The 15,596-nt window shown below is 42.9% G+C and overlaps 1 protein-coding gene across 1 annotated transcript in view; it reads right to left on the bottom strand.

Annotated features, from left to right (window-relative positions):
* The window catches only part of Arhgap26 (Rho GTPase activating protein 26), a gene marked incomplete at its 5' end in the record, with an annotated part of 285,967 nt that overhangs the window by 148,471 nt on the left and 121,900 nt on the right, over positions 1-15,596 (bottom strand). Inside the window, 2 exon segments of the mRNA NM_001395140.1 lie at positions 9,564-9,638; positions 12,933-12,998. Of these exon segments, the coding sequence (NP_001382069.1) occupies positions 9,564-9,638; positions 12,933-12,998 (141 nt within the window).

Genomic DNA, 15,596 nt, shown 5'->3' with positions numbered 1-15,596 from the left:
CACACACAAACACCAACAACAAGAGAAAAGGAAAACATGTATATATATTGAACAGTAAATCTTTTTTACCATATAGCCAACTTCTAAAAGTTCTTCTTCTTTTTTTTTTTTTTTCTTCCGGAGCTGGGGACCGAACCCAGGGCCTTGCACTTCCTAGGCAAGCGCTCTACCACTGAGCTAAATCCCCAGCCGATATAGCCAACTTCTAATGCCACTAAAATATATATATGCATATGTATGTGTAATTGTATATGCATGTGTATGTGTGTGTATACATATATACATATATTCCAGTCTATGCATATATATGACATATACATATGTTTCTTTTAGAAAACAAATAGTCCTGGGTTTGACCCTCTGTACCACAAAACAGAAATGGAAGCACATAGCACAGGCCATTTCATTAGAGCTACTTTCATTTGACAATTTCCTACAAAACTACCCCACATCCACACATGACTATATGGACTCCTGAGTACTTCATGTTACATATACACGACACTATTCTTGACTTCATGTCATCTTTTAAAGAAATCATAGTTGGAACCTTGAGCTTTAAGTTTCTGCAAACACTACTCCGGCTGTTCTCAAGGTTTACAGCTGAGTGGGTACGTCTCATACCCTCGAAACAGCATGCAGTCAGACTATGATCCTTACCAGTCAGAGAGGTTTGCTGATTTGTCTGTTTGTCTCTTTGCTTGTCTTTTAAGTTATGTCAACATCTGAATTTGCATTTTGACAGGGAGAACCAATGCAGCACACAATTCTGCTTCTGCGTGTGAGTGTTGACCAAATATTACTGAGGCATACTTAACAGTTCTACACCTGTACAGTCCTATGCTTTCTGAAATGTGTAGATAGGGGAGGAGCTGCCCCCCAGGAGCCAGATGCTCCCACACCCCAGAACCCTGGATGTACCATTACACTCAGTCCTCTTCTGCTACCTGCACCCCTGGCAACAGTTGCCCACAGCATAAGACTTCTGAAATCCAGCCACATTGTTACAAGTACAGTAGTTTAATCCTTTTATTACTGAGTTGTAGTCAGCGTTCTGGGTGTGCCAGAATTTGTTTATCCATTCTCGGGATGATGGACATTTGGGTGCTTTCCCGTTGTAGCTGCTATGAATAAAGCCTCTACAAACATTTGCACAGAGGCTTTCTACAGACTATATTTTTATCTCTTCGGTAAATGCTGCATTCACAGGCAAGACTAGGTCAAAATCTACAAGAAGAGACCAGTGATGAGAATGTTTTCCTTTAGATGAAATGGTCAAATTGCCTTCCAAACTGTCAGGGCTGTTTGCATTCCCACTGACAGAATGTGAGAGCATGGGCCACTCGTGCCTCCTGACACAGGACACATCAGTCAGTAAGTCACTTCAACTTCAGCTGTCCTACGAGTCAACTGTCTCTTCATACATACAATGGTGGTGTGAGCCATCTTCAAATGCAGTATTTTTTCCTTTGTCTATTTTCTTTAATCAAACATTCTCAATATTTTTGTCTATTTTAAATTGGAGTGCTATCATAAGAATAGTTTTAAAATAATTATAGCAACAAATCACTGATTATAAATATATTTTTATAAATACTTCCTTTAGATCTATAACTTTTCTTTCCTTTTTGAAAAAAAATAACATTGTCTATAGTACTATGTGGATTGACTTCCAGCCCTCATAGATGTTAGGCAAATTTATACCACTGAGTTATACCTCCTGTCTTTCTTGTATTTTTTAATCTTAAAACAGAGTCATACCAAGTGGCTCAAACTGGCCTTGAACTTGTCATATTCCTGCTTCACATTTCCAAATAGCTAGGGTTTACAGGTTGCACCAGTAAGTCCACCATGAATAGTATCTTTTTAGAGAGAAGCTTTATTTAACTGAAGTTCAATTTAACATACTTTCCTTTAATAGTTCTTGTGTTCTAGTTAAGAAAGCTCTTTAAAAACAAGGTCACAGAGAGATTTCTTCTGTGTTTTCCATTAGAGGGTTTACAGTGTCTGCTCTTAGGATACCTTTCAAGATACTTTTCACATAGGGTGTTAGGAGAGACCTCATTTCATCCTCCCTATTTGAATACCAAATTGTGCCATAGTACATAGTAAAAGTCTCCATTCTCCACTTAATTATCTGGAACCCTTTAACCAAGATTCAAGTATGTGCTGCTTCTGTTTCTGGGATCTTGTGTCTGTTGTGCCGATATAAATATCTACCTTTCAAAATGCCACCCAGTCTTAGGGCAAAAGCGAATTATGCTTGTAAACTATCAACTCCTCCTGAGCCCTTCCTGTTCTCCATCTCTGTAACAACTTAGAGGAAACCAGTTTCTCTCTGCATACTACACTCCTTGTATATCAGACTTCGTTCAACCCCCAGGTCATTTCGCCAAGACTAGAATTAATACTTGGCAATTTGCGAAACAAAGTTGGTTACTCTGTTTTCTGACTATAAAAGTTACAAAATTTAGCAACTTCCTATATGTCACATCTAAGAACCCAAAACTCCCACAACCATTTGTGTTTTGGGGCAGGAATGTTTTTACTGCCTTGGGGCTGTTTCATTGGTTCTTGCAGTATCCTTATAGGCAGGGTGGTAACGGGTGCCAGAGTGGGGGAAGAGGAGCCTCCATCAGTGATCTCCCCTCTGTGGGAACTCAGGGTCACGACAGTACCCTCTTCTTGGCTCTCAGTCCCCTGCTTTCTCTGGGATACACTCATTATGGTGTACACTTCAGGTCACAGAGGTCAGCATGAAGAATCACCTGGTCCTGTGGTATTCTTCAGGAAGAAGTCCTCAGCTGCTTTTATTTATGACAATGTGTGCAAATGTGTGGGAAATGAGAACACAGAAGAATGGAATGCAGACCTTCAAGGTTCCAGAGAGACAGGGCATGCTAGTTCATGGCCGGAGTCAGAGGGAAGAACACTGCCTGTGATCTGCTGGTTTAAAGCAATACTCTTTACCACCTCCCTTGTGCTCTCTGTAATTCTAACACAGAGTGATATTCACAACACAGGAAGAGAAAACAGCAGTGCTGAATTTACATTTCTTTGCTATCATAGTTAAACATTAATAAAGACACATAGAAGAAAGGGATGGGAGGCTTCAACAGCACAGCACAGAAGCCTTTTAGTTAACATTCTTCTGTTGCCAGAGCTGGGGCTCGGAGAAGGCCCTAATGCATGTGTGTATGTGTGGGCGCATATGTGTGCATGTAGGAAGTTTGATATCAGCCTAGCTACATGAGAGACCCAATAACAAAACAAAACAAACACAGAAAAGAGGCAGGAGGCTATCCTTGAAGAATCAGCAAAGACACAGGAAAAGACCCGCAGACTTCGGATTCACAGTTACACTCTCCAGTTCTTCCAAGATCTTACGCAGAGTGGGACCAGGAGGAATTATTCAGGACTGCAGAGCCATATAAGATAAAGGATTTATGACTGACTGAGATTTGGCTGGCACCGCGTACAACCATCCTTCGATGTCATAGAAGAGAGTGACTCTGAAACAAGACTCAGGGAAGGGACCTCAGACCAAGGAGGATCTATTCAGAGTGAAGGCAGCAGCAACGAGATTTAAACTTCCTGTGGAAGTCTGTGCACTTCGGGTATAGAATACAGAGAGCAAAGCATCGGAAGTATCTACTCTATAATGTAAAGGGAATTCATCAAAGAAAAGGTGGACATCATGAAATGAGCTGCCAACCTGAGGAACGGAATGAGATAGAGATGGTGATGGCTGACGGAGCAAACAGAAGCCGAATACATTGAAGACACTGACAATTCAACCACAAAACTATGCTGCTAATGACAAGAACCCAGCAGGAATTAGCCAAAGTTTAAGTGAATGATGTAGATTCAGGGAGCAAGCCTGATAACTTTCTGAGGACACCAAGAATAAGGGGAACAGCAAAACCCCAAAGAAAGGGCTCAGGTCCATGTGTCAGGTTTACAAACAACAAAGTGAAACAGGGATTTGTTCTTTAGAAAGTCCACCTCTATAAGCTCCCTCAAGGACCCAGTCACTATTAGAAGTACTAATAGATGATATTTAAAGTAGTTGAGAGTAGAAAGGTTTCTCTGTCTGTAGTTATCAATCAACAATATACATATTTGAGGAAAAGGAGTGTTTAACTTTGTATGAATATAATCCAACTCTTACTCACACACACACACATACATACACATAAACACATACACACATATACACACACATACACACACATACACACACATACACACACATACATACACACACATACATACACACATACATACACACACATACATACACATACACACATACACACATACACACACATACACACACATACACACACATACACACACATACACACACACACACATGTGCTGTTAAACATGTATAGAGTTCAGAAGACAGCTTGTGGGAGTTGATCCTTTCTTTCCACTATGCATGTTCAGGGGATCAATTTCAGGTCATCAGACTTGGCAGCAAGTACCTTCCTTGGCTGAGCTGTGTTGCCAGTCCACAGATGATGTTAAGAAAGGCAAAATGTTTTTAAAACCTTGGAATGAGGAGAGTCTCTTAACATATAACTCTCATCAAGAATAAGGAATGAGAGATTGGCTTCATAAAACTTTAAAATGAGGAAAAAAAGAAAAAGAGAAACAAATGCTTAGGACATGAAATCTTGCAGGACAAGAAAACTTGGATGAAAATGCTGCTAATGCAGGTTCCAAATGTAAAACGTTTATATCAAACAATTAAAAACAATAAAACAATGCTAAAAATAAAAGCAGGCAAAATAAAAACTTCTTCAGTCAGCAACAATAAACATGTTCAAAATACCCAACTTAACAAGAGGGAAATACACCTTTGACATATATTATTCACACAGAAAACAAGTGCCACAGAGTGTGGCTGTTTACACTTGTGACAGTGAGCTTGGCAACAGCAGGTAGAGGCTGAAGCAGATGCAGAGCCTGACCCAGCAACTCAACACTGTAAGGCAGGCTGTAAGAACACAGGGCTACGAGCGTTTCTCAGCGTGTGCAGACTCTAACTCAGCAACGCACGCTCCTGCATCTTCTCATCTCATGCTCCCAGTTCTATGTGGGCCAGGCTATTATAAGGAGCAGGAGACCAAGGAGCAGGCCATTGGAACGATGCGTCTAAAGTGAGAAGAATTAGCAGGGTGTCTACTCCCAAGGTGCATGCTCTGCTGCGCTCCCCTGCCTCTCGGGACTCCCGTCTGAACTTCACAAGGGCAGGACGCTGATTCGGGGGCACTGGTGCATCTACAAGAAGTGTACCTGCAAGAGCAATGTCACAGGAGGACTTAACATGGGAAAAGACAACAGAGTGTTGTGTGAATACAGCCTGCTAGAAAGCCTAGAGCATGCCTGTCCCATGATGTAATAGTATTACACAGTATGCCATGTTTTCTTACTATGTGCTGGTATAGATGGTATATATGTATGAGTAAAAGGCCTCATACACAATAAAGCAAAGGTTGTCTCTACTCTAAAGGACTCTTATTTTCTTCTCTATGATTTTCGTATTTTTGTAAAATTTCACCAATAACCACTCACAATTTTTTAAACAAAGAAGGGAATTAGATTACTTAAAATATACAGAAGGAGGTAGAGGACAAAATGGCTCAATGCATTGTACTTGCCTCTAAACCTGACAACCTGAGTACCTACCTGGGACAAACATATTAGAAGAAAACGTAAACTTGCATGCTGTTCGCTTTCCTCCCTATACACATATACATGCGTGTGTGTACGTGTGTGTGCGCAAGCACACACACACACACACACACACACACACACACACACACACAAAGTGTACCTTAATTTAAAAAAATATACAGAGATGGAAAGGAAGAGAAACAGACATGTAACCAGCAAGAATGTATGTATGTAGGGGGAGTTTGGGGGGTTGTTTGCATATGTGGTGTTTGGAAACATTTGTCTTCACTTAGTAGTTTGGGGTGGCGGGACAGTACACATATTCTGTTTCAGAGAATCTGCAAGTTTTTCTGAGTCTTTTTAACTATCCAAAGACTATTTATTAACCTCTGTTGCTAGGAAGTAACCACGGTGGCTCTTGGCAGGACACCAGCATGAAGTGCATGGGACACTGCAGAGGCTATGAGGAATTCTAATAAGCTTTCTTAAGGAACTCTAATCAGTAAAACAAAGGTACTCTCAACACATTGGCTCTCATTCCCCATCCCGCCTACAGTGTGCAGTGAAGTAAGAATATAAGAAATGAACTAGCGGCTGAAGTTAGTGTCTGGTTTTAATCCCAGGCCATGTTTGTAATAGCAAAGCACACAAATCCACGTAGGAGAGCACTGGGACAAGGGAAAGCAATGGGAATCCACTTGGAGCTCGGTATGAAAAGTGGGAGAGCAGACGGGAGTGAGTATGTGCTTCACTCTGAGCCCTGAGGGGTTTGTGGTCTGTGGCACATTATATTCTATACCATTGGCTAGGCCAGCCCAGCAGTGGCCCCAAGACTTGATAAGGATGCTATAATAGAGGGAAGAGGGAAGGGAGGCAGCCCGGGTGCACTGGCTGACAACGGCAAGAGGACTAGGTTCCCTTGACTGACAGACACTCACAGGTCGCATTCTTGGCATTGGGCTCAACCTTACACTGTAGTCAGCTGTACCCAGGAGGACCATTTATATTCCCGTCTATCTGGAATGTCCTCTTGGCAGAAGAGCTGACCTTGTGACTGTCAGCCACTCGCTGTTACTCTTTCAGGACATTCTCCAGATAGTCATGACGACTTTCCTCTATATCTAGGATGACTAAGGAAGAGATCAAGAGCAATTCCTTCTTGGAGGGGCTGTGGAGAACAGTGGTTAGAACCACCGCCTTTCAGAACATCTCATTGTCTAAAGTGGATCTCCTTAGACTAGCAGTCTTCTAAAACACAGTGTTTCTTTTCAATGGTGTCACCTTACCTTGCCATCTTTGAATTCTATTTGAAGCTCCATCTTGGTACTCTCTCTATACATAAAATACTGGCTACTATGTCACAGCTCTTTGATCTAGCCCTAGATGAGGTATTCTCTGCCTCACCTATTGCCATCTTCCAGGGCCCGTTCATGACCACATACGTGTGCCATATCCTGTTATGCTGTTCCCCTCGTGCTAGAATCTAATCTGCTGCTGCTGTGCTGGTCACACTTCATTAACACAACAACCACTACTTCAGGAAATCACTCCCCCCGTTTCTCATCAAGAATCCTGCCCTGTCTGTCCACAAGTTTCCACGGGCCAGCCTTATCCCTACTCTCAGGCCCACACATAGGCATGAGCTCCAGGCCATGTGCATCCATCTGCTGAGGACAATGTGATTGGCTCCAAATCGAGAAGTTTATCATGTGACTGGTCCATACTGGCCAATCAAAGCCCTCCCTGTGGCCTTTTGCCAAAACTGTCACCCGAAAGACATTCTTCTGAATGATGCAAGCTCCAATGACTGCAGTGCCTGGGTCTCTCTGGGACACTCCCAGAGAGAGCAAGGCCAAGGCCAGCAAAGGACACAGATGATGAGAGACTAGAAGGAAGACGGGAAGGAAAAAGGCTCACAGGAAGGATGGCACGAGAGTCTCTGGATCCTACACACAGCTGCCTTCATGGACGGACCAGCCACATAAGCAAGTGCCTTTTATTCTGTGAACTATTCTAAACCCTATTCCTGACTCTTTCCATGGTGCATGGATCTCTACCACTTAAACTCTTAAGAGCACATTATCTCCTTTGGGAGGAAAAAAGGCTCCTAAGCTTTTGAGCACAGTACTTAGGTTTGTCAGCAGAAAGGGCTATGTTAGCTTTTCAGCACTAACTGGCCTCTTTCAGCCCCAGGTCACTCTCTCGGATATTAAAGAACAAGCCCCACAGCAGTAATAGCCTCTGCCTTTACCCTGTAGCCTGCCTCTGCCCGTGCTATTGCTCATCTGTACACAATCTGAATTCCTCTCTCTCCTTCGCTATTCCAGCTGCAGATTCAGGTCGGTCATATTAAGTGCTAACACCATGTCAGTCCTGCAGCAGGTGAATGGCTAAAGTGTGGTACGCCCATACAATGCAATATTACTTAGCAGTTAAGGAAATCAATGAGCAATGATACATATGAGTTGATCAAATCTAGAAATAATTAAGGACATTTTAAAAAAGAGAACCAACCCTCAAATCATATACTCTATTATTCCATTTATATAACAAGTGATTTCAAGGTGACAAAATTAAAAAAAAAAAAAAAGAACTCTTGGTCACCAGGGTTAGAGACTGTGTGTGTGAGGAGGTAAGGCAGGGAGTAGACATAGAAAGGAACCCAAGACCACTATGGGAGTAAAAATTCTCTGCATTTGGGTTGTATCGATAACCAGTATCTTAGCCATGGTTCTGAAACACAGCCTGGTAAGATGCTAATTGGAGGAATCTGGATGTGCTCGCTTCGGCAGCACATATACTAAAATTGGAGGAGTCTGGGTAAAGGGTATGGAAGATCCATTCACATTGTTTCTTACAATGGCATTTGTCTCTCACAATTATTTCAAAAATTTTAAAATAATAGGACCTCATCACACATGGGAAGTGAGTGTAGATGAGCCTCCCATACACCATGCTCTCCCATAGCGGCTCTCAGTGTAACTCATGATACCGAGGAGTCTTGACTGCACAGTGAGGACCTCATTCTGGACCATATAAAGGAATAGACTTCTACACATACAAAAGCTATTTTCAGAAACTGGAATGACAAAGAAGTGACAAACACAAGAGAAAGGCCCTCGCCTGAAATGCCACATTAGAGCCAGAATGAGAGTTAATCTTCCCAAGTACCAGGCTACGGCTTTTGTGGACATGGACAACAGCCACTGATCTATGAAATTTGATCTGTTTGCCATTTAGATCCATGTGACTCACTGGAGCTGGCTGCATAGCTAAAAATACAGGATCTCTGCAGCCTAGGCAACTTTGGCTCGTGGATTTTGATTCAAACACTGCACATTTGGAGGTAGTGGCTTTCTATTTATACATCAGCCAGGGATAGAGGAGGCTCTTCTGATCAAGTGATGGCTTGAGGTCTAGAAGCAAGAGGGACCTTGAGTTTGATCTGCATATATACATTTTATCTGAAGGTTACATGACACTCTAGGTATCAGGAACCTGAGACCCTGAGGTCCTCTCAGGCTAGAAAGATGCCCTTTCTTGGGCATGGGGTATGTTCAGTCTTAAAAGAGGACAGACGGAGTCGTGAGCTATTAACAACAGAGCAGGGAGGGTGAGTGACACGAGTGACCAAGCAGCCCTTGGCCTGGATGCTGAGTCAGTCTGAAGTGCTTGATGCTTGGTACCGCCATTTTATTTTAATCTCACCAAGGCCCACTCAGAGCCTCTCCTGTTCATGCCCACAGCCACGACTAGCAAGCAGGGCAGGCTGTTGGGTCTGGGCATTCGTATACCCTCATTCCTAACCCAGAGGCTACCTAGAAAGCTTGGAGGAAGCTGCCCAAGGGACACGCCTGACAGAGCCATGCTGAACTCACCCATCAGGACACTCAGCAACTTCTGCACTCTGGAGTTGACCCCCACGATTCGGTAGAGTCCCTGTTCATTGATCCCTGAGAAGAGGAAAGATGATGATTTAATTAGATGAACATCAGAACACCAGTCAGGCCAACAAGGAAGGCCAAATGCTCGTCTGTTTTTCCTTCATTTTCTCTCTCCCTCTAAAAGCTGCTGTAATTAAAGTTCCCTGCCACTCAGCTCAGCTCCAGCCCTCGCCTTAGCCAGGTCGTTGGCAGGAAAGAAACTTCCCCCCTCTCTTGCCAAAGGCAGCAGATGAAGATTTTTAAAGATGCAAAATACGTTACTTTAAAGATGTAGTATTTAACCAATTCTTACATTCAAAAATCCAAAGTGGCATGACTTTAAAAAAATCATGCACAGAAGAAGATAGATAACTTTGCATCTATTTTTACACACAACTTAAAAATACTGAAGGGTCAGGACGTTCTCCATCTTAGGGAATGCTTGTCAAGATGGAGAAATCAGAGAATCCATCACAGTTAGAGCGAAGGTGTTTACTGTGACGTAGTTACACACACAGACGTCAAACTACAGAGTGTCCCTTTACTGACACATGTGGGTTAGAGTGCCACTGTACCACTTACAGAAGAAAGCATGGATGTGATGTGTGGACGGATGCGTGTGGTCTATGCCTGTTTGTGTGTGTGGACCCGCATGTGTGTGCATGCATATGGTGACTAGAGGACGACCTGATTTTCTTCAGAATGCCATCAACCTCCTTTGACACACGGTCTCTCCTTGGCCTGGGGTTCATCAATCTGGTTTCACTGGGTGGCCAGTGAGCCCACAGATCTTGTTTCTGCTTCTCCAGTACTGAGATCACAACTGTGTGTCACCATGCCTAGCATTTTGACTTGGGTTTTGGTTTCAAACTCAAGGCTTCATGCTCTACTAATGATCTATCCCCTCAGCTCCAACAGGGAACAATTTAGACTGAGTGACTGAAAATGGTTTTCTTGTTGGCCCAAGTCCATCCCATCTGGAACCTGTCAGGAACTACTGTGCTTCCTCTCCAGTTCCCCTGTGAACCTCTTATTGTGAGAGTTAATAACACCTTCTAGTACTTGGGTGTACATCACATTCAGAACTGCTTATGGTGGCCTATGAGCTTTACAAGCTACTGGTTTATAGTGAACGTAGACCCTGAGAAGAGTTTTAGGTGACTAGGTTTCCCTCTTGGTTTGTGCTGCTCAAAAGGACAAACACACAGCCCACCTTAAGCAAGTACACTGGTTTGTCTGTATGTGCTTCTGCCTTTGCCTGTGCTAACTATTCTCGGTGTTGTTCTCCCTCTCCCTGTAAGTCCTTTTGAGAGAGTGCCTTACTCCCTCTTCTCTTCCGCTTTCCTTCTAAGTCCTTTTGAGACAGTGCCTTACTCCCTCTTCTCTTCTGCTTTCCTTCTAAGTCCTTTTGAGACAGTGCCTTACTCTGTAGCCCAAGCTAGCCTTAAACTCTCAGCTCTCAAATCTCAGCTTTCTGAACACCAGGGTTACACTGATTTTACCCTTTTCTTTTAATAAAACCAAACCTGCTCTTTAAAATTACTTTGGAAATATAAACTCTTTAAAAACATAGGCTTTACAGCTAAGGCAAACAGAAAATCAAAAGAAGAGAGTAAAAGATAGCGGCAAGCTACTGCTGATACACTGAGATCTGCGCAAAGGAAGTCCTCTTAGGACACACAGAAGGGGCTCGGGCAGGACAGCTGTTTGTTTTGAACTGCATTTTTCACTAAACGCATGTAAATATGGGATGAGGAAAAAAAATCTACTTTTACTGATTCATAAGATTTTATTGCACAAGCGAATCACTCTTGAGTTAGCCAAATTTTGAGGCATTTGATTGGTTCCTGATTTTTGGCTCAATACAACCAACTCCCTTATATTCCAGGATCAATTTCCAATTATTGATCCCGGCACTTTCTGGGTATGTTTTATATACAATCATTGTGAACATGTCTTAATTTTTTGATGAAAGAAACCAAGAAGAAATAATTAAACATTAAAAACAAAACTAAACAAACACACACACATACAGACCTGCTTCTCTACTTTAAAATAACTCCTTTGGAAGAAGCCTCATAGGACACATGGGCACAGGAACTTAAGATGTTCTGTGGTTCCCAGCCTGCCTCTGTGTGTGTGTGTGTGTGTGTGTGTGTGTGTGTGTGTGTGTGTGTGTGTGTCTGTGAGTGTGTCTGTGTGTGTGTTTGTATGTGTGTGTGTCTGTGTGTCTGTGTGTATGTGTTTGTATGTATGAGTGTGTGTGTGTGGTGTGTGTGTGTGTCTTTGTGTCTGTGTGCATCTGTCTGTCTGTGCATGTATGTATGTATGTGTGCATGTGTGTCTCTGTGTGTTTGTATATGTGTATACCCCTCTCCCTTTCTATTTCACCAGTAGTAAGGTTATAACTCTGCTTTAAAAGTCAGAATTTTTTCAAATAAATAAAAAGTAGCCAGAAGGCTGGAGAATAAATAGACTCATTCCCTTGGTTTAGATGAAGATAGTTAGTAGCTTTTCTCAGGGCCACAATGGACCGGGACACTGAAAACCCTACAATGCCAGAACTGAAGATTCTGGTTTGTGATAGACCACAGTAACCCCGCCTCTCCATCTCATGCCCCGCTCCAACAGATCTCAGACATCAATGAGGAGGAAGCAGCTAGCCCCTTCCTTCTCTGTCTGTCATGGTTCTCAGGCCCAGGCCTGCAGAACAGAGGTTCTGACTGGGGTCCATAGACTCTAACATGATCCCTGGAGAGAGTCCAGGGTCTATGAACCAGATGAGAAAAGAGCCTTTATTTTCACTGTCACTGACATTGTGCATTTCTTTCCCTCATGAATGTTAAACCACAGAGGTATTAGCAGTACCTGCAGCATGGTCAAATATTCTCATAACTCCTTACACTGTTACAGAATGATCACAATGGCGAGCTTCCCAGACTGTACTTGCTATAAGAGCCGCCACTAAAGCTGTGAAGGAAGTTGTTAACACAGAAGCGCATCTACCACTCTGCTGCGACTGTATTTTCAATTATTTTAATGATAACTGAGGTTCAAGAACTGGCTTCCATAAACCTAAGAGTTCTATCAGTATACATATAAGACAGTCTTGTGATCAACCAGAGACCGGAGTGACATGAAATGGATGGAGAACCCCTGCTTGAGACCAAGGTGACCTGCAGAAACACTGGTACTGGCACCAGCGGAGTTAATGAGTTACTTAAAATCAGAAGCAGCAAGTAGCAGGTAGCAGGTCCTCTGCCTCACAGATGCATGGCCTTCCAAGAGAACAACGCCATCTGTCCATCTGGTAGGCTACTTTACCTCTGGTTTCCACCGCATGGATGCATTTCCTTATTATGCTGAAGCCGATGCTGTCCAACTGTGCGGCTGAAAGAATAAGAGAAGTATGGTCAGGCTGTGCATGTGCAAATAGGCTTACTGTACGGCTTACACACTGAAAGCAAACTTAAGAAATGGCAGTACAGAATAACGGACTCCTTCCAGTTACAGTCACAGGAATAACTGCTTACAGTCGGCTACGGAAAGCAAATGTAAAGTGCTTTGAAAATAATGGATAAGTGGTTTACCTAGATTATGTCTTGTAATGTCAGCAAATTCTCTTGAATGATAGTGTTATCAGCCCCACATTACAGATGAAAAGACTGAGGATTGGAAAAGCTAAATATGACCAAAGTTGCCAAGTTAGCATGTAGAGACTTGCTCCAGGGGCCAGATCACCAAATTGCTTTAAATATAACTTGGAATTAAAAATAATCCTGTTCTGGTGAGTAGAAAAAGCAGAAACTTGAAAAGAAAATGAAGGAAAGAGAAGTAACCCAGCTTTAAACAGCTGAGAACAAAGCTACCTAAGCTAGACCCGGAAGCAGGAGAGCCTCTCTCTGTAGCACATGAGTGGGGTCAACAGGTTCTCCATCTGCTTCAGTGCCTTCCAGTGCCACTTGGAAAATGAAACAACCCACAGGGACAATTTTCTGAGCAGAAAACTGGTTTCTAAGTAGCAATAAAGAGGCCAGACATCCGCAAAAACTCAACCCCTAGTTTGGTTATCCACCAATACAATGTGCATAGCATGCAGGGCTGAGTCAGTTTGAGTGCTGGGGACATCAGTGGATACCAGTTATTGTCTCCTTATGACAGCTACCTGGGTAGGGTCAGAGTTTTCCCACCGTGATTCTGTTTTGTATCAGATGACTAAGGACACTGGGCATCTTTCATGTGTAGGGGATGGATTACCATTCATGAAGTGCTCAGAATGAAGCCATTGGGAATTACTTGTCAGGCAGGGAATTACCTTTTTGTGCTTAAGAAACTTTCCAAAATATTTATGGCTGTCACTCTGGGGTCGGTGGAATCCTTTACTTTGTTTTGAGAGAAGTGTTTCAAAGTGTCATTTCAAAGGCATGTGTAAGGTGAGATGCTGATACTAAAGTCTAGTTCTCTAATTACTTCTTGATTTGTCAATAAAGAAGGCTGGAAGCCAATCGCTGGGCAGAAGGTACAGGTGGGATTTATGGGTCCCAAGAAGAAAAGGAGATGCAGGGAAAGACAGAGGAGCTTTTCTGCAGTGCTTTGGAGGAAAGAGAAAGCAGCAGACATAAAAGGTCTCAGGGCATCTACAGCCTACAGCCTCCACTATGGGCAGGGGCCAGGGATACTAGCTGGAGCTAGCTGATGCAAGCCACTAAGTTTAGGGCAGAGGGAGAGACGGAAATAATAAATCGATAAGGACACACATTTCCAGGCTGGAGGTATCTGCACCCAGCAACTGTGCCTAGAGGCAAGTTCTAAAGCAGGTTCAAGGGCCTCAGGAGTGGCCTGGTAATGGGACCCCTCCAGGTAGGAAAGAGAAACTGGGCCAAAGGTGGTGGATCCCAGGAACTAAGCCTGGAGGAACAAAGGGAGCAGGGACGGGCTGGTAACTTGATTGCAGCTCCTGTTTCTAAAACTACAGGCAACAGACATGGTGGTCAGAGGTCTGGGGAAAAGAATCGCTATTGTGCACTGAATTCTGGTAACAAGACAGACTCTGAGCTTCAATGTTTTAAAAGCAGGCCTGTGAACATTGCTTCCTTCAAAACATAGATGAATTTCATCTTGGACAAAAACCACTTCCTTACCCCAGAAACATCAACAAAGGTTTGGAAAATTGGAAAGAACTTGGCAACTGGGAGAGAAAGTCCCAGTACATAGATGATCTACCAGGTCAGCTAGAAAGTGAGAGTGGTTCCTAGGAAAGTGGAACACAGAAGAAAAAGAAAAATGCAAGGAAATTTCCAGATAGCCAAAAAATAAATCCTACCAACTTCTATTAACTGCAATTCTTTTTTGATGGCAAAGACCCCCTCAATAGTCAGATCAGCTTTCCCTATGCTGCTGCAATCTCTAATTTTTTTTAAAAGCAAGAAAACCCCCTTCATACTGATATTAAACTAAAAAGCCTTACAGCTCACACAGAAAATGCTCTATTTATCAGTGTATCTTCGATTCTCAAGTGTACACAGCATTTCTATGCTGCAGAGCCAAACAGAGGTTTGGGATAACCCTGCTAAGCCTAGTTTATTAGACTTGTACATTCACTTGACTACCTAGTTTTGTAAACAGATAAGATTATGTTAAGAAATGGAACCCACATCAAACAAGATGCCCTAGAACTCATAAAATACAGTTTAGCACTGATGTTCTGATCTGTAAACCAGAACTGCTCCACACTACTGCACCGCCACATCCTTAACTTTTCCATCAGCCTTTGTCCCGTCTCAGACACATGTGTGGGCACACACATGCACATGCGGTTTGATGTCTACTCTCATCAGTTTGAATTTCCCGATGACATCGTGACTGGATTACTAATAATTAACAGCTGCATATTCTTTAACTTGGCCTAAATGTCGCTGATCTGACAGGGACTCCGCTGTATCTATAAGCAGAACATTGGTTCTGACTTTGGCCCAACTGGGTTCATAA

Source organism: Rattus norvegicus, chromosome 18 (assembly GCF_021556685.1).
Source record: "Rattus norvegicus strain SHRSP/BbbUtx chromosome 18, alternate assembly SHRSP_T2T, whole genome shotgun sequence".
Classification (NCBI taxonomy): domain Eukaryota; kingdom Metazoa; phylum Chordata; class Mammalia; order Rodentia; family Muridae; genus Rattus; species Rattus norvegicus.
Note: the sequence above shows the minus strand (reverse complement) of the source record. Positions and strands in the feature narration are given on the sequence as shown.